This window comes from Nomascus leucogenys, chromosome 24 (assembly GCF_006542625.1).
Source record: "Nomascus leucogenys isolate Asia chromosome 24, Asia_NLE_v1, whole genome shotgun sequence".
Taxonomy (NCBI): domain Eukaryota; kingdom Metazoa; phylum Chordata; class Mammalia; order Primates; family Hylobatidae; genus Nomascus; species Nomascus leucogenys.
The window spans coordinates 12,986,969-13,011,015 of NC_044404.1; the positions used below are offsets into that span (position 1 = coordinate 12,986,969).

General features: G+C 46.6%; 1 protein-coding gene and 1 pseudogene across 4 annotated transcripts in view; one reads left to right on the forward strand and one right to left on the reverse strand.

Moving 5' to 3' along the window:
* Positions 1–1,409: 1,409 nt before the first annotated feature.
* LOC115833109 lies at positions 1,410–1,533 on the reverse strand (annotated as a pseudogene).
* An 8,743-nt stretch (positions 1,534–10,276) lies between these two features.
* Positions 10,277–24,047, forward strand: part of VPS13D (vacuolar protein sorting 13 homolog D) — a 275,651-nt gene continuing 261,880 nt past the window's right edge. For 2 of the 4 annotated variants that reach the window (XM_030805963.1, XM_030805965.1), the window contains exons 1-3: positions 10,277–10,374; positions 14,347–14,519; positions 22,588–22,665. In XM_030805963.1, the coding sequence (XP_030661823.1) occupies positions 14,423–14,519; positions 22,588–22,665 (175 nt within the window). In that variant the 5' untranslated portion in view covers positions 10,277–10,374; positions 14,347–14,422. The remainder of the gene's footprint in view (positions 10,375–14,346; positions 14,520–22,587; positions 22,666–24,047) is intronic. The other 2 variants (XM_030805964.1, XM_030805966.1) reach the window with 2 other exon arrangements.

Here is a 24,047-nt window from a genome sequence, read left to right on the forward strand (position 1 = left end):
GCTTGCATTCTATTTCTACTGGACAGCACTGCCTTACAAAGTTAAAAGCCTTCAAGATCTAATTAAATTAATTCATAAATAAAATTGCGACTCCCTCACCTCTGCGATCTCCCTACCCCCCACAGGGCTCTTATGGTACTTACCACCTTCTCAACTACTATATAATTTACATATCTGTTATATTTATTTCTTATTGTCTATACCTCCTGCTAGAATAGAAACTCTAGGATGGCAGAGCTTTATTTTACTCAGTCATAGGATTAGAACAGTCCTGGGCAGCCAGGCTCAGTGGCCAGTGGCTCACTCCTATAATTCCAGCACTTTGGGAGGCTGAGACGGGTGGATTGTTGGAGCCCAGGAGTTCGAGACCAGCCTACAGAACATAGTGAGAGCCCCCACCCATGTCTACAAAAAATCAAAAAATTAGCCAGGGCCGGGCGCGGTGGCTCACGCCTATAATACCAGCATTTTAGGAGTCTGAGGTGGGCGGATCACTTGAAGCCAGGAGTTCACAACCAGCCTGGCCAACATGGCAAAACCCCATCTCTACTAAAAATACAAAAATTAGCCAGGCATGGTGGTGCATGCCTGTAGTCCCAGCTACTTGGTAGGCTGAGGCAGGAGAATCACTTGAACCTGGAGGCAGAGGTTGCAGTGAGCCAAGATTGTGCCACTGCACTCCAGCCTGGGTGACAAAGTGAGTCTCAAAAAAAAAAAAATTAGTTGAGTGTGCACACCTGCGGTCTTAGCTACTTGGGAGGCTGAGGTGGGAGGATCACTTGAGCTCAGAAGATTGAGGCTGCAGTGAGCCATGATTGTGCCACTGCACTCCAGTCTGGGCAATGGAGTGAGAACCGGTCCAGCCCTCTCACTGCAAAAGAACAGTGACAGGCACATAGTAGGTGCTCAGTTGACAGTGAATGATTGGATGAATGTAGGAAAAGAAGCATTCAGTTTTTGTTTTGTTTTGTTTTGTTTTGTTTTTTGGGGTGGACAGGAAGTAGGATATTTATTGGTGGGCATAATTTACTGGGGGCAGCACAGTGAAAGCCCTCATGAGTACAAGGCTTGCCACTTCTCCAGGGGGCCATGACTGGGGATGGATATGACCCCACAGCCATCTGGGATGAGCTGTTTCTCAGCCACCACATCTTCAAATTCATCCACATTGAAGTTGGTAAAGCCCCACTTCTTTGAAATGTGGATCGTCTGGTGGCCAGGGAACTTGAACGTGGCCCTACGTAGGGCCCCAATCACATGCTCCTTGTTCTGCAGCTTGGTGTGGATGAACATGATGACTTGGCCAATGTGAACCCTGGCCACGGTGCCCTGGGGCTTTCCAAAGGCACCTTGCATGCCTGTCTGAAGCCTACGCTGGGGACAATGCCAAGGTCAAAGACATTGGAAAGGGCTGTCTCCATAGTCCTTTAGAGCAAAAATCAGGCTGTCTACACAACAAAGGAAGCTGTTTGCAGCCATTACACATGGGGCCCTTAGCAGTTTCCAGAGTGGCCAAATCTTTAATTTTTCTAGAGATGTCCTAAATACAGATTTTCATGTGTAATCTCCAGATTTTTCTAGGTTTTCAGTAATTCAAATGACCTTAAAGCATTGTGTGTGCCAACAGAAACATTTCTGCAGGAGTTTTGGCTACCTGTCTGCATCCCCTGTGGTCCAGATGATTCCACAAACTGATATAGGAGGACAGGTGGGGAGGAACCTGATGTGGGGAGAATGTGGAGCTGGGCTCTGCAAATCTGCCTGTCCCAGAAAACTTACTCCTTCTGGGCCAACATGCATCTAAGTGGGTGGTAATTAAGGAATGACCCCCATCTCCTGCAGCCCTTCCTCTGGTATGTCTACAACTAAAAAAAGGCAAGGTGCTTTTTTTTTTTTAAAAAAAAAGAGGGTCTGTATTAGTCCATTTTCATACTGCTATGAAGAAATACCCGAGACTGGGTAATTTATAAGGAAAAAGAGGTTTAATGGACTCACAATTCCACATGGCCGGGGAGGCCTCACATTCTTGGCAAAAGGCGAAGGAGGAGCAAAGGCATATCTTACATGGTAGCAGGCTAGAGAGTGTATGCAGGGGAACTGCGCTTTATAAAACCACCAAATCTCATGAGACTTATTCACTATCATGAGAACAGTATGGGAAAAAACCCACCTCCATGATTTAATTACCTCCCACTAGGTCCCTTCCACAACATGTGGGGATTATGGGAGCTATAATTCAAGATGAGATTTGGGTGGGGCCACAGCCAAACCATATCATTTTGTCCTTGGCCCCTCCAAAATCTCATGTCCTCACATTTCAAAACCAATCATGCCTTTTCAACAGTCCTCCAAAGTCTTAACTCCTTTTGGCATTAACTCAAAAGTTTACAGTCCAAAGTCTCATCTGAGACTAAGGCAAGTCACTTCTGCCTATGAGTTTGTAAAATCAAAAGCAAGTTAGTTACTTCTTAGATACAATGGGGCATTGGGTAAATACACTTGTTCCAAATGGGAGAAATTGGCCAAAACAAATGGGCAGTAGGCCCCATGCAAGTCTGAAATCCAGTGGGGCAAATCTTAAAGCTCCAAAATGATCTCCTTTGATTCCATGTCTCACATCCAGGTCAAGAGGTGGGTTCCCATGGTCTTCGGCAGCTTTCCATCCTGTGTCTTTGCAGGGTACAGTCCCCCTCCTGGCCACTTTCATTGGCTGGCATTGAGTGTCTGCAGCTTTTCTAGGTGCACAGTGCAAGCTGTCTTACCATTCTAGGGTCTGGAGGATGGTGGCCCTCTTCTCACAGCTCCACTAGCCAGTGCCCCAGTGGGGACTCTGTGTGGGGGCTCCCATCCCACATTTCCTTTCTGTACTGCCCTAGCAGAAATTCTCTGTGAGGGCTCCACCTTGCAGCACACCTCTACCCAGTGTTTCCATATATCCTCTGAAATCTAGGCAGAGAGGTTCCCAAACCTCAATTCCTGAATTCTGTGTACCTGCAGACCTAACACCATGTGTAAGCTGCCAAGGCTTAGGGCTTTGCACCCTCTGAAGCAATGGCCTGAGGTGTATGTTGGCCCCTTTTAGCCATGGCTGGGACACAGGGACCAAGTCCCAAGACTGCACAAAGCAGCAAGGCCCTGGGCCTGGCCCACAAAACCATTTTTTCCTCCTAGGCCTCCAGGTCTGTGATGGGAGGGACTGCCATGAAGACCTCTGACATGCCCTCTAGACATTTTCCCCATTGTCATGGTGATTAATGCTTGGCTCCTTATTACTTCTGCAAATTTCTGCAGCTGGGTTTAATTTCTCCCCATAAAATGTTTTTTTTTTTCTATCACATTGTCAGTCTGCAAATTTTCCAAACTTTTATGCTTTTTTTTTTTTGAGACAGAGTCTTGGTCTGTTGCCCAGGCTGGAGTGCAGTGGCGTGATCTTGGCTCACTGCAAGCTCCGCCTCCTGGGTTCATGCCATTCTCCTGCCTCAGCCTCCCAAGTAGCTGGGACTATAGGCACCTGCCACCACACCTGGCTAATTTTTTTTGTATTTTTAGTAGAGATGGGGTTTCACCGTGTTAGCCAGGATGGTCTTGATCTCCTGACCTTTGTGATCCACCCGCCTCAGCCTCCCAAAGTGCTGGGATCACAGGCGTGAGCCACCGCACCTGGCCAACTGAATGCTTTTAAGAGTGCTCAAGTCATCTCTTGAATGCTTTGCTACTTAGACATTTCTTCCCTCAGATACCCTAAATCATCTCTCTCATGTTCAAAGTTCCACAGATTTCTAGGCCAGGGGTGAAATGCTGTGAGTGTCTTTGCTACAGCATAGCAAGAATCACCTTTGCTTCAATTTCCAATAAATTCTTTGTCTCCATCTGAGACCATCTCAGCCTGGACTTCATTGTCCATATCACTATAAGCATTTTGGTCAAAACCATTCAACAAGTCTCTAGGAAGCTCTGAACTTTCCCACATCTTCCTGTCTTCTTCTGAGCCCTCCAAACTGTTCCAAGCTCTGCCTGTTACCCAGTTCCAAAGTCTCTTCCACATTTTCTGGTATCTTGATAGCAGTACCCCACTCTACTGGTGCCAATTTACTGTATTAGTCCATTTTCATACTGCTATAAAGAAATACCCAAGACTGGGTAACTTATAAAGAAAAAGAGGTTTAGGCTGGGCATAGTCGCTCATGTCTGTAATCCCAGCACTTTGGGAGGATAAGGCAGGTGGATCACAAGGTCAGGAGATCAAGACCCTCCTAGCCAACATGGTGAAACCCCATCTCTACTAAAAATACAAAAATTAGCTGGGCGTGGCGCATGCCTGTAGTTCCAGCTACTTGGGAGGCTGAAGCAGGAGAATCGCTTGAACCAGGGAGTTGGAGGTTTCAGTGAGCCGAGATTGTGCCACTGCACTCCAGCCTGGCAACACAGCGAGACTCCATCTCAAAAAAAAAGAAAAAAAGAAAAAGAGGTTTAATGGACTCACACTTCCACATGGCTGGGGAGGCCTCACAATCATGGCAGAAGGCAAAAGAAGAGCAAAGGTACATCTTACATGGTGGCAGGCAAGAGAGCATGTGCAGGGAAACTCCCCTTTATAAAACCATCGGATCTCATGAGATTTATTCACTATCAGCAAAAGAGCATGGGAAAAACCCACCCCCATGATTCAATTATCTCCCATCAGGTCCCTCCCACAACACGTGGGGATTATGGGAGCTACATTTCAAGATGAGATTTGGGTGGGGACACAGCCAAACCGTATCAGGGTCTTATTATGTTGCCCAGGCTGGTCTTGAACTCCTGGGCTCAAGAGATCCTCCTGCCTTGGCCTCCCAAAGTGCTAGGATTACAGGCATGAGCCACTGTGTGCAGCCTAAACTGCTTTTCTTACAACACTTCTGACTCCAAATTGTGGGTTTTCCACACCCCAAGCAATTCTCTAATTCTCTGAACACCAATTGTGTGTCCTGAGATTCAATTCAATTCTGACACTACCTACCTGGAATTAGCAGAAGATCCCACAAGTAAAGGGCTCAGCCCCACAAGACTGCCCCACTTCAGATGCCAATCACTAGTCCAGGCCTTCTGTACTTCTGACTGATCAGCTATAAATTGGGGTTTCCCATGACCCCTCCCTTAGGTTTGATTATTTTCAATAATGGCACACAGAACTTAGGGAAACACTTTACTTTCTTTATTTTTCTTTTTTCTTTTTTAGACGGAGTCTTGCTCTGTTGCAGGCTGGAGTGCAATGGCGTGATCTCAGCTCACTGCAACCTCTGCCTCCTGGGTTCAAGCAATTCTCCTGCCTCAACGTCCTGAGTAGCTGGGATTACAGGTACCTGCCACCATGCCTGGCTAATTTTTGTATTTTTAGTAGAGATGGGGTTTCACCATGTTGGTCAGGCTGGTCTCGAACTCCTGACTTCGAGATCCACTCACTTTGGCCTCCCAAAGTGCTGGGATTACAGGCATGAGCCACCACTCCGGCCACTTTACTTTCATTTACAGTTTATTATAAAGGATGCAACTAGTGGAAAAATGCATAGGCCAAGGTATTAGAGATGGGGTGGGGCTTGGAAACACTCTGAACCTTTAGAGATTTTTTCTTTTTTTTTCTGAGATGGAGTCTCTCTGTTGCCCAGGCCGGAGTACAGTGGCCTGATCTCAGCTCACTGCAAGCTCCGCCTCCCAGGTTCACACCATTCTCCTGCCTCAGCCTCCCAAGTAGCTGGGACTACAGGCGCCCGCCACCATGCTCGGCTAATTTTTTTTGTATTTTTAGTAGAGACAGGGTTTCACCATGTTGGCCAGGATGGTCTTGATCTCCTGACCTTGTGGTCCACCCACCTCGGCCTCCCAAAGTGCTGGGATTACAGGCATGAGCCACCCCACCCGACCACCTTTAGGGTTTTTACATGGGCATGATTGACTGAATCTTTGGCCATTGGTGATAGAACTCAATCTCCAATCCTCCCCGCAGGTCGGAGGCGGTCGAAGAGTGTGTGTGTTTTTGTGTGAGATAGGCCCACCCTCTCTCTAATAACATGGTTGCTCCCTCTGGCAACCAGCCCCATTCTGAAGCTATCTAGGGGCTTTCAGCCACCAGTCATCTCAGGAACCTATGAAAAGACACTCTTATCTCTCTGGAGATACTGGGGGTCCCAGAACTCTTGGGTTGGGAACTCGGGAATGTTGACCAAAGAGTATAAAGTTTGGGCCAGGTACGGTGGCTCACGCCTGTCATCCCAGCATTTTGGGAGGCCGAGGTGGGTGGATTACATGAGGCTAGGAGTTTGAGACCAGCCTGGCCAACATGATGAAACACCGTCTCTACTAAAAATACAAAAATTAGCCAGGCTTGGTGGTACGTATCTGTAATCTCAACTACTTGGGAGGCTGAGGCAGGATAATCGCTTGAACCTGGGAGGCAGAGGTTGCAGTGAGCTGAGACTGCGCCGCTGCACTCCAGCCTGGGCAACTGGGTGACAGTGAGAGACTCCTTTAAAAAAAAAAAAAAAAAGAAACAAAACAAAGATTATAAAGTTTCAGTTAAGAGAAAGAAGCTATAGTGATCTACTGCTCAGAATGGTGACTATAAGAAATAATACATTGCATATTTCAGAATTGCTAAAAGAGTAGGTTTTAAATGTTTTCATCCGGCCAGGCGTGGTGGCTCACGCCTGTAATCCCAGCACTTTGGGAGGCCGAGGCTGGCGGATCACGAGGTCAGGAGATTGAGACCATCCTGGCTAACACGGTGAAACCCCGTCTCTACTAAAAATACAAAAAAAATTAGCCGGGAGCGGTAGCGGGTGCCCTGTAGTCCCAGCTACTCGGGAGGCTGAGGCAGGAGAATGGCGTGAACCTGGGAGGCGGAGCTTGCAGTGAGCCAAGATAGTGCCACTGCAGTCCGGCCTGGGCGACAGAGCAAGACTCCGTCTCAAAAAAAAAAAAAAAAAAAGTGTTTTCATCCAAAAAAATATGTTAGCTGATGGATTTGTTCATTAGTGTGAATTAATCATTCCACATTGTAAATAGATATCAAAACAGTGCACTGTAGCCCATAAATATATACAATTATTTGTCAATTAAATTTTTTAAAAAAGCTGTGAGCAGTGTCTCCTGCCTGTAATCCCAGCACTTCGGGAGGCCAAGGTGGGAGGAATGCTTGAGCTCAGGGGCTCAAGACCAGCCTGGACAACATGGCAAAACCCCGTCTCTACTAAAAATACAAAAATTAGCCGGGCGTGGTGGTGCGCATCAGGAATCCCAGCTACTCGGGAGGCTGAGGCATGAGAATTGCTTGAACCTGGGAGACAGAGGCTGCAGTGAGCCGAGATCGTGCCACTGCACTCCAGCCTGGGCAACAGAGTAAGATTGTCTCAAACAAACAAAAAAACCGCCAAAAATCAGCTGGGTATGGTAGTGCACCTGTAGCCTGTAGTCCCTCTGACAGTTTTGTCTTTTCTGGAATTTCATAGAAATGAAATCATTATGGTATGTGGTCTTTGTGGTCTTTTTCCACATAGCTAATACTTTTGAGGTTCCTCCAGATCGTGCCTGCGTCAGAACTACTCACCTTTTTGTTGGTGAGTAGTGCTCCATTGCATGAGTATATTGCAATTGTTTATCTACTCTCCTGTTGATGGACATTTTGATTTTTTTTTGTTTCTGGCTTTTATGAATAAAGCTGCTATGAGCATTCATGTATAAGTCTTGGTGTGGGCATATGTTTTAATTTCTCTTGGCTAATATCTAGCAGTGGGATTGCTGTATGGTAAATGTATATTTAAACATTTATAGGAAACTGAGGGCACGAAGACTTTCAGTAATACTGGTTGAATGAATGGTGCCCAGAAACTTGTGTTTTTTGAGACAGGGTCTCTGTTGCCCAGGCTGGAGTGCACAGCATGATCATTGCTCACCTTGAACTCATGGGCTCAAGCAATCCTCCTGCCTTCTGCTCCCAGTAGTTGGGAATACAGACACGCGCCACCATGCCCAGCTAATCTTTTCATTTTTAATTTTTTGTAGAGATTGGGGTCTCCTTATGTTGCACAGGCTGGTCTTGAATTCCTGGCCTCAAAAAATCCCCCCACTGCCTCGGCCTCCCAAAGTGTTAGGATTACAGGTGTGAGCCATGGTGCCGGGCCATGTGCAGTTTTTTTTTTTTTTTTGGATTTTTTTTGAGATGGAGTCTTGCTCTGTTGCCCAGGCTGGAGTGCAATGGTGAGATCTTGGCTCACTGCAACCTCTGCCTCCTGGGTTCAAGCAATTCTCCTGCCTTAGCCTCCTGAGTAGCTGGGATTACAGGCACCTGAGACCATGCCCGGCTAATTTTTGTATTTTTAGTAGAGATGGGGTTTTGCCAAGTTGGCCAGGCTGCTCTTGAACTCCTGACCTCAGGTGATCCCCCACATCTGCCTCCCAAAGTGCTGAGATTACAGGCATGAGCCACTGCGCCTGGCCTGGGCCATGTGCATTTCTAACAAGCTTCCCAGGTACAGCCAGGTGTCTGTGCTAGGTGATCTGGACTTCGAGGTCCTTCACCTCTGAAGGACTGCCTTCCTTCGTCCTTCTGTCTGTGGAGTTCCAGGTTTTACTCCCAAACCTCAGCCTCAGAGGAGACCCAGCATCCAGATTCTGAGAGGTTGATCCCACCATACAGGAACCCCGGTCTTGGTCAGGAGTGAGTCAGCCCACATGCACCCTCATTAGCTTAGCATCATGAGGGTTGGTAATTATGGTAAATACATGATTGTAACCTTGCTGTTCTGCTTCCTGCATCTTCTGACTTTATATGAGCCTGAGGTCTCCCTCTTGCCCTTCTTGTGATAATGCAAGGAGGAAGTATTCAGTTGTTCATTCATACACACTTATTGAGTCTTTTCTGTGCTAGGCAATGTCTAGGTGTTGAAGAAACATTGTGAAAGGGACAAAATCTCTGTTTTCAAGGTACTGGGGAAAGAATAACCTATGTATAAACAAATAAGATAATCTCAGGGAGTATTAGGTTCCATGAAAAAAATACAACAGGGTAATGGATAATGGAACTTTATTTTTATTTTTGAGAGGGAGTCTCATTCTGTCTGGAGTGCAGAGGGGCGATCTCGGCTCACTGCAACCTCCGCCTCCTGGGTTCAAGTGATTCTCCTGCCTCAGCTTCCCCGGTAGCTGGGACTACAGGTGTGCACTACCACGCCCTGCTAATTTTTGTAGTTTTAGTAGAGATGGGGTTTCACTATGTTGGCCAGGCTTGTCTCAAACTCCTGACTTCAGTGATCTGCCCGCCTCAGCCTCTTGAAGTGCTGGCATTACAGGCATGAGCCGCCGTGCCCAGCTCATAATGGAACCATAGATAGGCACAAGTCCTCTCTGAGTGGAACATTTGAAGCCAGAGGGAGTCAGCTATATGAATATCCAGAGCTATTCTGTAGCTCTGGATTGGACACAAGAGGCAATTGAGCACTGGAATTGTGGCTAGTTTGTACTGAGATGTGCAGTAAATGTAAAATATACCCGAATTTCAAAAACTTACTATAAAAAAGTTAATATATTGTATTAGTAATTTTTTCTTTTGACTACGTTGTTGAGATGATCATATTTTGAACATATTGGATTAAATATATTAAAATGAAGTTCATTTTCTTCTTTTTCGTTTTAAAAAAATGTACCAACTAGTAAATGTGAATTGCCTATGTGGCTGGCAGTGTATTTCTATTGGTCTGGGGAGAAGGGTCCTAGGTAGAGAGAACGGCAAATATACAGTTCCTGGGGCAGAAACTGAAGGATGCTGAGGCAGAGTCGGCCGGGGAAAAAGTGGCTGAAATGGGAAGGGACCTGATCCAGTGGGACCTTGGTGGCAGCTCTGTAAGGAGGTGGGTTTTAACTGAAGTACGGTGGGGACGCCGTTTTAAGCAGGGAAGGGCAGGGTCTGAATTAACAGGCCCCTGTGGCTGCGAAGTGGGGAATGGACTGTGGGTGAGTGGGCCAGACAGACGGCCAATTGCACCTTTCGCTTGGATGGAAGGCAGGGTGGTTGTAGGTGGGAAGAATCCTGGGTTCCCATGCTGTCTGAACCAGAGTCATCTGTGGCCCTGCCCTCCCCTGGGACTCAGTTTCCCCACCTATAAAATAGGCCCCAGTGTCTGCGAACCCTGGAGGGGCCCGCAGCCCTGCAGGAGCGGCCGCCGGCGCCAGGGGGCGCCTCCTCGATAACTCGGCGCTCGGCTGGCCAGGCATCGGCGCGTCGGCCGCTCGATTGGTCGGGTCGGGGCCGGCCTGAGCGCCGCGGGCCTGCGCCATTGAGGAGCGGCGGGGAGGAAGCGCCGCGCAGCGCCGGGCTGGGGCTGGCGGCCCGGACACCGACAGGTAGGGGCCGAGCGGCGCCGCGCCGGGCGGGGCCAGGGCCGGGAACTGCAGGGGTGGCGCGGACCTGCGGGCCGCCGCTAGGGCTCCGCCTAGACCTGGGGGCCCGGGCCCACCGTGGGGAGAGCGATGCTGGGAGCCTGGGGGCCCCGTCGTCCGGCCTCGGTCTGAGCCCCTCGGGGTAACTGTGGGCGTCTGCTCCCCTGAGGGCCCCAAGCCCGCCACTCCCGGGGACCCCTGCGTCCGAGTCCCCGCGAGCACCCCAAGCACAGGCTCGGGCTGGCTGAACCTCTGGGAACCCCGACGTCCGTGTCCTGGGGAGCCCGAGCCCCCGCTGGACCCTGGCACACTTTCCGGGGTCCCAGCAGCCTGGCGCCCTGGAATTGGGGGGTGTCAGTCCGCGCCTGTCCGCCTGAGCCTTGGTCTCAATGCAAGACTCCAGTGTGCGAGCCCCCCACATTACGCCCAAGAGTGGGGTGTCAGTTCTCTAGAATGCCTTAGCCACCTGCCTTAATCAGCCACCCGAGGTCACACTCTCGGGTAGAGACATCAGGCCTAAAACCTCTCTTTACCTTTTGCCCTCCAGGGTCACGCCCTGGCCCAGCCACTCCTAGGTGTGGGATCCCGGCGCCGTTCCCTCTAGGTTTTACCTGGGTGGTGGCGTCTCTGTCCCCTGGAGGGGGCCGAGGGTTCCGAGAGCTGGGGGCGGGAGGGTTGTGGGAGCGTCTCCTTCCGGGTAGTGCCGTTCCTGTGGGGCCACCGGTCGGACAGCCGTCCCCGCCCCGGTTTTGGAGCTCCCTGGCACCGGCAGCGTTCAGCCCTGGCCGCCTCGGGGAGGGACGCCCAGGTCCGGTTGCCAGTCCTTCCTATTCCCGGTCTGGCCGCTCCTCAGGGGAGGGGCCTGGCTCAAGGTCATGCCCGGCTGTCTGCCCGCCCGTGGGCTCAGCACTGATCCCTACTGTCACCCGCCCCACTGGGTAGCGGAGCCCAGGTGGGGGTTAGTGCCAGGCAGCTGCCTAGAAGTCCCGATGGACCGGAGTGTAAACACTTTGGGACTCTGGCCAGTCTGGCGGCCCTTGCTGACACTGAATTCCTTAAGGGAATCCTTGAAGTGGCCTCAAGCACGGTCTAGATGCTTAGCAGAGCAAATAATGGGTGCTTTCTGGTTTGGGCCTCAATTTTACTGACCAGGGTGCCTTACAATGCTAATCACTCATGCTTTTAAAATCTGTGCTTTGCATTCTTTTCCGTTTAGGGCAAGTAGGGTAGGGCCTGAACTTGTTTACAAACTGACAGTTGTTTCCCTTGATTTGGAGATAATTGGTAGTTGGCACTCAGAGAGAGTTGGCATTTAGGGCCGAAATTAGTGGCAATAACTACAAAAATAAAGAGTACTCTGACCTTGGCTTCTTGCTCAAGTTTGTTTGGAGTCCCCATAGTAAGATTAGTCAGTTTCACATTTGGTTTTCCCAGATTTACTCCTTTAAAGTTACAATAGTGGCCGGGCACGGTGGCTCACGCCTGTAATCCCAGCACTTTGGGAGGCCAAAGTGGGCAGATCTTAAGGTCAGGAGTTCAGACCAGCCTGGCCAACATAATGAAACCCTGTCTCTACCAAAAATACAAAAATTAGCCGGGGATGGTGGCAGGTGCCTGTAATCCCAGCTCCTCAAGAGGCTGAGGTAGGAGAATCGCTTGAACCCAGGAGATGGCGGTTGCAGTGAGCCGAGATCCCGTCACTGCATTCCAGCCTGGGCGACGGAGCAGCAACACTCTGTCTCCGGAAAAAAAAAGTTTCAATAGAGAAATGTTTCTTCTATTCAGACTGTTGAGCATTTATTTTTTAAAAAATTGTTCTTATAACATCTTCTTTAAACAAATGTAGCTAATAATAAGTTTTATGTAACTCTACCCTTAAAAAATATCTTTATATTCCATTTGCAGAAAAGAAAATCTTTGGAAAGAAATTGGGCAAATATTTTACCAAATGCTGTTTTTTTCTTTTTACTGTCACTGTTGACCAATAAAAGTTAATCTTCTCTGGAAGTATAAGATATTGTTGACAAACAAATGCCAGTTTTTCCAGGAGATTGAATTCATTCTTCTGGAGGCCTTGTGCTTCAGGTAGTTGTTGGATGGCAGCCTCTCAGTTGGGATGGGTGTATCTTCTGGCACTAAGATGAATCACTAGAGGTGGGGCAGCGTGCTTGGAAAGGATCCTGAAAGTAGGCTGGTTCCAGTGGGATGCGTGCCATGGCAAGTCTGTAGTGCCTGGCAGGGTGGCTGATGACTGACATGGTGGATCAGAGCAAGATTTGAGGCTCACAGTTTCCACTGGGATCTTCTAGTTGAGCAATCTGAGAACCCAGTTAAACTTTTGTGTCTCAATTTCCCTCATGTTGACTTTTCATAATACTAAACTTAATCTTTTTTTTTTTGGTAATACTGGTAAACACCTGTTATTATAACAGGCAGTAGTACCTACAAAATCTAAATACCGTAGCTGGAGCCAGAGGATTTCTGGAGTTTGGGGTTTGTAATAATCAACTAAGATTGTTCATTGTATCAGCGTCATCTGGTGCCCAGGTACCAGTAATGCACTTCCAGGACATTTAAGAGCAGTGATAAAGCACTGTCGTCTCTCTCCCATGTATATTATTTTATAAGTGATCTTCATGAACAAATTTGAGACATTTAATTTGGGCGGCCTAAATGAGGATCATTAAAGAATGTGAATTCTCCCCCACCCCCAACTTTATTCAGGTTTCTTTCATGAGTTTCTTTTTCTTTTTTTTTTTTGAGATGGAGTCTCACTCTGTCACCCAGGCTGGAGTGCGGTGGTGTGATCTTGGCTCACTGCAACCTCTGCCTCCCGGGTTCAAGGGATTCTCCTGCCTCAGCCTCCCAAGTAGCTGGGATTACAGGTGCCTGCCACCATGCCTGGCTAAGTTTTGTATTTTTGGTAGAGACAGGGTTTCACCATGTTGGCCAGGCTGGTTTTGGGCTCCTGACCTCAGGTGATCCACCTGCCTCGGCCACCCATAGTGCTGGGATTCCAGGCGTGAGCCACCACCCCTGGCCTCTTTCATGAATTTCATTCAGACAATCTCTTAGGGCATTTTCTGTCTTAATCTAGGATAAGGTTTCTTAACGTTGGCTCTGTTGACATTTGGGTTAGATAATTCATTGCTGTGGGAGCTGTCTTGTGCATTGTAGGTTTAGCAGCTTCCATGGTCTTTATTCACAAGATGCCAGTAGCAGCCCCTAAGTCATGATCAAAAATGCCTCCAGACATTACTAAATTATGCCCATATGAGAGCCTCTGATCAGGGCGGTCGAATCCCAAGGTAAATCACCATAAGCAAGCAGTGGACAGTTACACTGAAAAGATAGACAGCTTTGAATTGTAGGTAATTTTTGGTAAATTTAAGAGTGACTATTCCCTGAAGCAGCATCAGAATGTAGGTGTTTTGGTTTGGCCCTCCAGTTACTGATGGGGACATCTTACAGAGCTTCTTGCCTCATCTTTTAAAACATCTGCGGCCGGGCACAGTGGCTCTTGCCTGTAATCCCAGCACTTGGGGAGTCTGAGGCGGGTAGATCACCTGAGGTCAGGAGTTTGGGACAGGCTGGTCAACATGGTGAAACCCCATCTCTACTAAAAATACAAAAAATCAGCTGGGTGTGGTGGTGGGCAGCTGTCATCCCAGCTACTCAGGAGGCTGAGGCAGGAGAATCGCCTGAACCCGGGAGGCAGAGATTGCAGTGAGCCAAGGTCGTGCCACTGCACTCCAACCTGGGTGACAAGAGCGAAACTGTCTGAAAACAAAAACAAAAACAAAAGGAAAGGAAAGGAAGAGAGTGGCTTTGCACATCTGTGCTTTGCATTAGTCTACCTTCCGGCAGGTAGAGGAGGAAATTGGCTTAGAAAATCATCCCGTTTTTATGTCGATTTTCATTATTTTCCTTTCATAGATTTCTCTGTGACCATGAAAGAGAGAAATAAAGAATGATGCATGATTTCTAAACACCTTTTCCTGAGGATATAGTCATGTTGGAAGGCCTTGTAGCCTGGGTTCTCAATACCTATTTGGGGAAATATGTCAATAACCTGAACACTGACCAGCTCTCAGTTGCACTTCTCAAAGGTGAGTATTTCTCTGGGTGAGATACAGCTTTATAGGTGGCATTTCTGTTTTTGTATGTTTTTTTGTTGTCCTGAGAATCATAAAACCTAATGCCCAGATGGCTTTGTACTAAATGTATGTAAAAAGGTCCCATATCACCCTGGTGATTATTCCAGAGTAACTTAAGTTTATAGCGGTATTGTTGTAGATTTGAAGGAACTATTAAATATTAAAAAACAAAAACAAAATAAGCTATACTACTGGTGACTGTGCTTAGTCCCAGTTAATTTTTAGCTTTATGAAGCTTTATGGAGGCAGCCACAATGTACTGACAGTGGCATTGACTTTGGCTTCAAATCTTGTTTTGTCATTTATGTGAACAATAGCTCATATTGAAATTCCGAGCCTCAGTTTCTTTAGACAGAGATAATATACCTCCAGAGGGTTGCTATAAGGATCAACTGGAATGACATTTAAAGCCCCTAGCCTGCTGGCATATAGTAGGCACTCAATAAAAGTTTTAAAATTGATTACTGTGAGGTGTTCAACAGAATTTCTGAGGTTTTGACTTGCTTAATAGTAAAGTACCTGAAGCTTGAGACATTTTACCCTTTATAGGCCTAGACTTGGTAAATGCAGTCCCGGATTTGGCATGGGAATTCGATAACTGCATTTTCACCCTTTCCTTGTTTTAATTTAAATTCTCTTTGCTCAACTCAAAATGGAGCTTTTTAACATATGTAGGGAAGAGAAGAAAGTCAGTTTGCAAGTATGTAAAATCACAGGAAATGGGAAGGAGACTTCAAATACAGTGAAACCTCACCTTCGTGGATGTGAGTTTTGGTAAGTGGACCAGAACTGGTTAGAGAGAACAGTGACACAGCTGTTTGCATAGTCTGAGAATAGAGTACCAGTGGTTCACATGTTCCATTAAATGTGTTGCTTTCCAGCCAGGCGCGGTGGCTCACGCCTGTAAGCCCAGTACTTTGGGAAGCCAAGGCAGGCGGATCACGAGGTCAGGAGTTTGAGACCAGCCTGGCCAACGTGGTGAAACCTGTCTCTACTAAAAATACAAAAATTAGCTGGGCATGGTGGCGGGTGCCTGTAATCCCACTACTCGGGAGGCTGAGGCAGGAGATGGCTTGAAACCAGAAGGCGGAGGTTGCAGTGAGCCGAGATCACACCACTGCACTCCAGCCTGGACAGCAAGAGTGAAACTCCATCGCAAAAAAAAAAAAAAAAAAAAAAAAAAGTGATGCTTTTCATGTTTTTCTGACCAAATGATTGTGGCAGCAATAGGCCATGGGCAGAGCTGTCATGGTCACGCCTCCCCACTCTCTTCCTTTCCTTTCCTGTTCTCCTGGTTTTCCTCTTGTCCTGAAATGGGAGCTAAGTGGAAAGTGAGAGTGAGCAGTCTGTCAGGGAAGAGGATGCATTCAGAGTGCAATAGTACTGTCAAGTTCACCTCTCCGGTCTCTTACTGAAGTTCTCAGACCCACTGTGAAGCTAATTACATTGTATGAGGTTTAGGTAACAGGGCCTAGAAAGAAAGCCGCAGACCGCGACCCTGCTAATCAAAGAGCTGGTTCTGTTGGGAATGATGTGGCAACAGCATTTGCCAAAGAAATGAGTAAATAGAAATGGATGATACCTGATGTGTTACAGAGCCGTACTAACATTTCTCAGCAGTTTTAGAATATATCTTGTAACAACTGTGTTTATCTGGTACCTTAAACTGCTTTTCTGCCCTTATTTCCTTTCTAAAAACATTATTCTTTATGGCTTTTAATGAACCTGTGGAACTTGAAGAATGCTTCTCTGCAGGATAGAAAAATGCTTTTTCTTTCATAACCGGTGTTAGTATGGTACCCAATGCTTATGGATCCAAAGCACATCACAGAGCATGGCCAGAACAATCTTGGGAGCATGGAAGTGTACTGAGGGAATGGCTTCGTAAAGAAGTTGGTGCTGCATGTTCATCTCTGACACAGTTAAGCAGTGTTTGGGGATAGAGAGCGTACTAGATCGGAATGAGAATGTTTTTTCTCTTTTGTTGAGACAGGGTTTCTTTCTGTCGCCCAGGCTGGAGTACAGTGGTGTGATTTCACCTCACTGCCACCTTGACCTTCTGGGCTCAAGCAGTCCTCCTGCCTCAGCCTCCCAAGTAGCTGGGACCACAGGCATGCACCACCACGCCCGGCTAATTTTTGTATTTTTTTGGTAGAGATGGGGTTTCGCCATGTTGCTCAGGCAGCTCTTGAACTCCTGAGCTCAAGTGATCCTCCCACCTGGGCCTCCCAAAGTGCTAGGATTACAGGCATGATCCGCTGCACCCGGCCGAGAATGTCATTTCAGTCCATCTACTGATATTTACTGTTCTAGATGCTTTGGGAGATACAAAGAGGACTGAAATAGTGGTCAAGGGTATTGATTTTTTTAGCTAAACTATGTGTTTGAATCCCAGTTCTTCCATTTACCAGTAACCTGGGTAGGTTACTCAATTTCTTCATGCTTCACTCTCCCTTTTTGTAAATTGGAGATAATATTAATTATCTCGTAAGGTTCTGAGGACTAAGAAATTAATGTGGGTCAGAGAGCTTAGAGCTGTTCTTGGCATATTGTAAGCTCTCAGTCAATTTTAGTTATCATCATCCATCCTCATGATCATAAGTGTATGATTGGATTGGCTGATGGATTGGACTTCAAAGAGATTGTGTGTGTGTGTGTGTGTGTGTGTGTATATATATGTGTATATATATATGTGTGTGTATATATATGTGTGTATGTGTATATATATAGATTGTATCCACATATGAAAAGTTACAAAATGCAAAGTAACATGAGTCATTTAAGAATGGAGATAGCACTTAAAGACAAATAAATAAAATACAAAGTAACATGGGAGGATTACCTGAAGCCAGGAGTTCAAGACTAGCCTGGGCAATATGGTGAGATCCCTTTTCTAAAAAAAAAAAAAAAAAAAAAAAAAATTAGCTGGGTATGGTGGTGCATACCTGTGGTCCCAGCTACTTGGGAGGCTGAGGTGGGAGGATCACTTGAGCTGGAGAGGTTGAGGTTGCATTGAGTTGTGTTCCCTCCACTGTACTCTAGCCTGGGCAACAGAGCAAGACCCTTCCCCCCAAAAATTTTCACTTGTTCAGTCATTCAAAAACATTTATTGAAGTCGGGTGTGGTGGCTCACGCCTGTAATCCTAGCACATCGGGAGGCCAAGGCCAGAGGATCACCTGAGGCCAGAAGTTCAAGACTAGCCTGGGCAACATGGTGAGATCCCTTCTCTAAAAAAAAAAAAAAAAAAATTAGCTGGGTGTTGTGGTGCACGCCTGTGGTTCCAGCTACTTGGGAGGCTCAAGTGGGAGGATCGCGTGAGCCCAGGAGGTCGAGGCTGCATTGAGCTATGTTCTTGCCGCTGCACTCCAGCCTGGGCAACAGAGCAAGACCCTGTTTCAAAAAAAAAAAAAGTTCATTGTTCAGTCATTCAAAAACATTTATTGAGGCTGCGCATGGTGGCTCATGCCTGTAATTCCAGCACTTTGGGAGGCTAAGGTGGGCAGATCACTTGAAGCCAGGAGTTCGAGACCAGCCTGGGCAACATGGTGAAACCCCGTCTCTACTAAAAATATAAAAGTTAGCGGGGGTGGTGGCATGTGCCTGTAGTCCCAGCTACTTGGGAGGCTGAGGCATGAGGATCACTTGCAGTGTGCTGTGGAGGCTGCAGTGAGCTGCAGTGTCGCCACTGTACTCCAACCTGGGCGACAGTGGGACCCTGTCTCAAAAAAAAAAAAGAAAAAATATCTCCCCCCCAAAAAAATATATATAATAATCCCCAAACCCCCCCCCAAATATATATATATATTTGTAATCCCCCAAAATGCATACATACATATATATATACAGGCATAGTGGCACATGCCTGTAGTCCTGGCTACTGAGGAGGCTGAGGCAGGAAGATCCCTTGGTCCTAAGAGTTTGAGGCCACAGTGAGCTACGATTGTGCGACTGCACTGCAACCTTGGCAACAGAGTGAGACCCTATCTCTAAAAGATAGTAATAATGATACAATTACAAAAACATTTTTAAAGCAAATTGCTTGTTCTCTAAGCCTTTCTTTTTTTCCACCTCAAAATTGAGAAACTAATATTATTTATTTATATCATTGTGAGGATTAAATGAGATAATGTGTATGAAGTGCCTGGACACAGTAAGACCATACTAAATGGTAGCTGCTATTCTTTTTTTTTTTTTTTTTTGAGAGAAAGTCTCACTCTGTCACCCAGACTAGAGTGCAGTAGTAGGATCATAGCTCACTGCAGCCTTGAACTTTTGGGCTCAAGTGATCCTCTTGCCTCAGCCTCCAGAGTAGCTGGGACTACAGGTGCATGCCACCATACCTGGGTAATTTTTTATTTTTTGTAGAGACGGGGTTTCACTATGTTGCCTAGGCTGGTCTGAAACTCTGGGCTCAAGTGATCCTCCTGCTTGGCCTCCTAAAGTGCTGGAATTATGGGCGTGAGCCACCGCGCCCATCTTCTTATTCCACCTGTATAGTCCCTGATCTCAGAGGACTGTTAACCTGTTTGGGAGATAAATTATACAGTAATACAAGGCAGTATAGATTAAATGGTTATTCTGGAAATACAGGCATCATGTGATGGGGTGTGAAGGAAGAGAGCTGTCCATTCTGCCTGTAGGACTCTGGGAAGGTTATGGAGGTAGCTTTTGAGTGGATCTTTTTCTTTTTCTTTTTCTTTTTTTTTCTTTGTTTTTGGAGACAGGGTCTTGCTCTATCGCCCCAGGAGTGCAGTGGCACCATCACGGTTCACTGCACCCTCAACCTCTCTGGGCTCAAGTGATCTTTCCGTCTCAGTCTCCTGAGTAGCTGGAACTACAGGCATGTACCACCATAGGTCCGGCTATTTGTCTTGTTTTTTGTAGAGATGGGGTTTTACCATGTTGCCAAGGCTGGTCTTGAACTCTTGGGCTCAAGAAGTCCTCCTGCCTTGGCCTCCCAAAGTGCTGGGATTATAGGCGTGAGCCACTGCGCCCAGCCTTGAGTGGATTTTAGCAGGATTTCCACAGGTGGCACTGGGCAGGTCCCCACATTCCAGGTGGAATGCACCCTGTGAGCAGAGGCTGAAAACTTGCAGGGTGTTTTTGAAATGGTTTGGGGCCAGAAGGTAGAGGCTGCCAGTGCCATGTCAAGGAATCTGAACTTCAGCCTGGGGGCATATCGTATATTTGTAACCCAAAACTTCCATTTCCCCTCCTTTTTGTTTTTATAAGCTCTGAACCTTAGGTTGACTCTTAAAATAAGCTGGAGCAGAGGGAAGAGAGTTCAGTAGCCATTAGAAATTACTAAGAAATGACCAACCTCTATATTACTCCCAGGTTAGTGAGTAGATTTCTTGCTAGCCTGAGATGAGGAGTTTTTGGATGAGACATCCATAAGTCTGTAATGTCTGCCTGGAGTGAGTGACCCGCATTATCATTTATAAAGCACTCAGTACTTTGGGTGTGTTTCTGCTTGGCTCTTTGGAGGGACCTTTCCCTGCAGGGCCAGTCGTGGGTGCATATTTGAGTGGGTGGGGACTAGGAAACCTTCAGTCTTAAACTATGGCTGTGCTGTTTTGCTGGATTCCTTTGCTTTTGGCTTGGTGTAGGCTGTTGTTTCTCATTTTTTCCTTTACATTCTCTGTCTCCTTTCTAGATCTTCTCCTTTGCCCTCTTATGCTTCAGCTTTGATTTTTTGTGGTGTGAGTTGCCTGCAATTCCCTTTACTTTCCCAAGCTTGTACAGCTGCCAGGGAAGCCCAGAGCTCACCTGCCTTTGTGACAGATTTGGGTATTGGAAAATAAGGTGGTTCAGGCTGGGTGCGGTGGCTCACGCCTGTAATTCTAGCACTTTGGGAGGCCAAGGTGGGTGGATCACTTGAGGTCAGGAGTTCAAGACCAGCCTGATCAATATGGTGAAACCCTGTCTACTAAAAATACAAAAATTAGCCGGGCGTGGTGGCGGGCACCTATAGTCCCAGCTACTTGGGAGGCTGAGACAGGAGAATCGCTTGAACCCAGGAGGCGGAGTTTGCAGTGAGCCGAGATGGCGCCACTGCACTCCAGCCTGGGCGACAAAAGCGAGACTCCATCTCAAAAAAAAAAATAAAAAAAAAAAAAAAGAATAAGGTGGTTCGAAGTGTAAATCATGCTCTTCAAAAGAAGAAACTATTTAATTGCCCCTTTAAGCCTGTTTCAACTAAGGAAAACATTTCATGATTTTTTTTCCCCTATGTTTATTTTCTCCCCAAATGTGGAAATGGGGTTATTTCGCTGGGGTTATAAACTTTTTCTTTCCGTTAGTCTTAAGGTATGGTGTTGGGGTGGGGTGGGGGGTGAAGCATGGCCCATGTGGACAAATGTTCCTGCAAAAATCAAAAAATAAATTGATTGTGTTTGTTCAGATCTGCCAAGTTGCTAGATTTGAATTTTTTCTCCTTTTTTTTCCTTTTTCTTTTTAGAGACAGGGTCTAGCGCTGTCACCAAGGCTGGAGTGCAGTTGTGTGATTATAGCTCACTGCAGCCTTGACCTCCTGGGCTCAAGTGATCCTCCTGCCTCAGCCTCCCCTGTAGCTGGAACTACAGGTGCGTGCTACCATGCCTGGCGAATTTTTAAAAGTTTATTGTAGAGTTGGGGGTCTTGCTCTATTGCCCAGGCTGGTCTTGAACTCCTGGGCTCAAGCGATTTCCCAGCCTCAGCCTCCCAAAGTGCTCGGATTACAGGTGTGAGCTGCCGCACCTGGCCTGAATTCTTCTTTAGAAGCCAGTGACCCACAAGTCCTGAACAGTCATTTAAAGGGAAACATAATCACGTTTTCTGCATTATTTTGTACTTGGAGTAAACGGCTCTCTTGCATTTCTTACTAATTAATGGTTGTTGTCTGTACTCCGTGTTCTTGAGAATGTATTATCTCAGACAGATTTAGGTTGCTCAAAAATTGCCTTGTGTCACGCAAACGATTTTGTAAAAACAATGGCAGTGATTTAAGGATGGGGACTCTGCCTTCTCTTTTTACATTTCCAGTGGCCATCACAGTGCCTCCGACAGAGCAGAGCTCTATATGTGTGAGGGTGAATGGCTTGCATAGCCGGGACAGTGATGGATCTAGCTGCCTTCTTGTCTATTCACTTTTGGGTTTAAGTCATAAAAGCTGGGTCTGAAAAGAATTTTCAGCGGCGATCCTGTTCGTTCCTTTGCTTTCTGATCAGTTATTGCACTTGTAAGTAGAGGTGCTAAGGAGTTCCCCAGAAGAGAAGAGTATAATTCCTTTTGAAGACCAGTTTCATTTAATTAGATCATAGACTTTTGAATACTGTTTGCACTATACTCATTTTGGGGAGGGGTTGGGGGTGGAAGAAACTTGTTAGAAACTGCAAATTTCTGTGCTTCAATCCCAGAGATTCAGAGGTAGTTGGTCTGCGGGTGGGGCCCAGGAGCCTGCATGTCATCCTAGGTGAGTCAGATTTTGATGTTCGTCTGGTAAATATTAGCCTAAGAAAGGGGTCAGCAAAGAGACTAGCTGGCCAGATCTGGCCTGCAGACTAAGAATGGGTTTTTGCATTTTTAAAGGTTGATAAAAATAAATAAAAGGAGAATATGCAACAGACATCACATAAATCCTACAATATTTATTATCTGGCTTGTTACGGAAAATGTAACTCTTGGTCTGAACTCTTCATCAGCGCCTAAGCTTCAGCTCTCATGTACATGTTAGAGCGGACAGCCTGGAAGTTCGTTTAGATGAAGCGTATGGGTTGGTGGTAGCACTACACATGATAAGCCTGTTCTAGATGTAAAATTTTCCCTTTAACCTACACATGATATAGCCTGTTCTAGATGTAAAACTTTAACCTACACGTGATGTAGCCCGTTCTAGATGTAAAACTTTCCTTTAACCTTCACATGATGTAGCCTGTTCTATACGTAAAACTTTCCCTTTAACCTTCAATGCTTTACATACAGTAGGTGGCCTACTGTATTTGTTAAATGGATATTTCATGATGCTGTTTTTATTTTTAGGTGCTGTTGAATTAGAAAACTTGCCATTAAAGAAAGATGCCTTGAAAGAATTGGAATTACCATTTGAAGTCAAAGCTGGTATGTGGAACTAAAGGAGGGGGAAGAAATTTGAGTCTTAAATTGTTTGAGAGGTGAAAACTGAGAGCCCTGGAGTTTGTATCGATTTGACCAGTTAGAGGAAGGATATAGCAAATGTTAGAGTTTAGGCCAGTCGTAAAGTGTGGTCTTTGGGCCGCTCGTATCAGGATGACTTTGTGATGGTGGTGGGGAGGTCAGGTGATCCCCAGACCGACTGAATCAGAATCTCTGAGGGAATGTCATTAAGCCTACAGTGTTTAATAAGCACTCCAGGTGATTCTTATGTTTACTCAAGTGTGAGAACCTCTGTTCTACATTCAAGGTTTCCTTTTCTTTTTTTTTTTTTTTTTTTGAGACGGAGTCTCGCTCTGTCGCCCAGGCTGGAGTGCAGTGGCGCAATCTCGGCTTACTGCAAGCTCTGCCTCATGGGTTCATGCCATTCTCCTGCCTCAGCCTCCCGAGTAGCTGGAACTACAGGCGCCCGCCACCACACCCGGCTAATTTTTTTTTGTATTTTTAGTAGAGATGGGGTTTCACCGTGGTCTCGATCTCCTGACCTCGTGATCCGCCCGCCTCGGCCTTCCAAAGTGCTGGGATTACAGGCGTGAGCCACCGTGCCCGGCCCTAAGGTTTCCTTTTCTTTCCCCTTTCCATTTTTCTTTTTCTTTCTTTTTTTTTTTTTGAGATGGAGTCTCGCTCTGTCACCGAGGCTGGAGTGCCGTGGTGCGATCTTGGCTCACTGCAACCTCTGCCTCTCAGGTTCAAGCAATTCTTCTGCCTCAGCCTCCAGAGTAGCTGGGACTACAGGTGTGCACCACCACGCCTGGCTAATTTTTTTGTATTTTTAGTAGAGACGAGGTTTCACCTTGTTGGCCAGGCTGGTCTTGAACTCCTGACCTCAGGTGACTCAGCCACCACGCCTGGCCTCCTTTTATTTATTTATTTATGACAGAGTCTTGCTTTGTCACCCAGGCTGGAGTGCAGGGATGCTGTCATAGCTCACTACAGCTTTGAACTCTCAGGCTAAAGAGATCCTCCTGCCTCAGCTTCCCCAACTGTTAGTTGAAATAGTTGAATACAGCTGCGTGCCACCAAGCTTGGCTAAATTTCTGAATTTATTACTGGATTACACAGTTGGTCGTTTGACATTGTCATTAAAAATATCATTGTTGGACTGGGCTTGGTGGCTTTCACCTGGAATCCCAGCACTTTGGGAGGCTGAGGCAGGAGGATCACTTGAGGCCAGGAGTTCAAGACCAGCCTGGGCAACATAGCTTGACTCTTATAAATTGAATATAAAGAAAGCTTGTATTCTAGGAGGCTTGGCTAGAAATGGAAGAACTTGGGAAATAAATATCACAATTCTACCAAGCCGTTTGGCT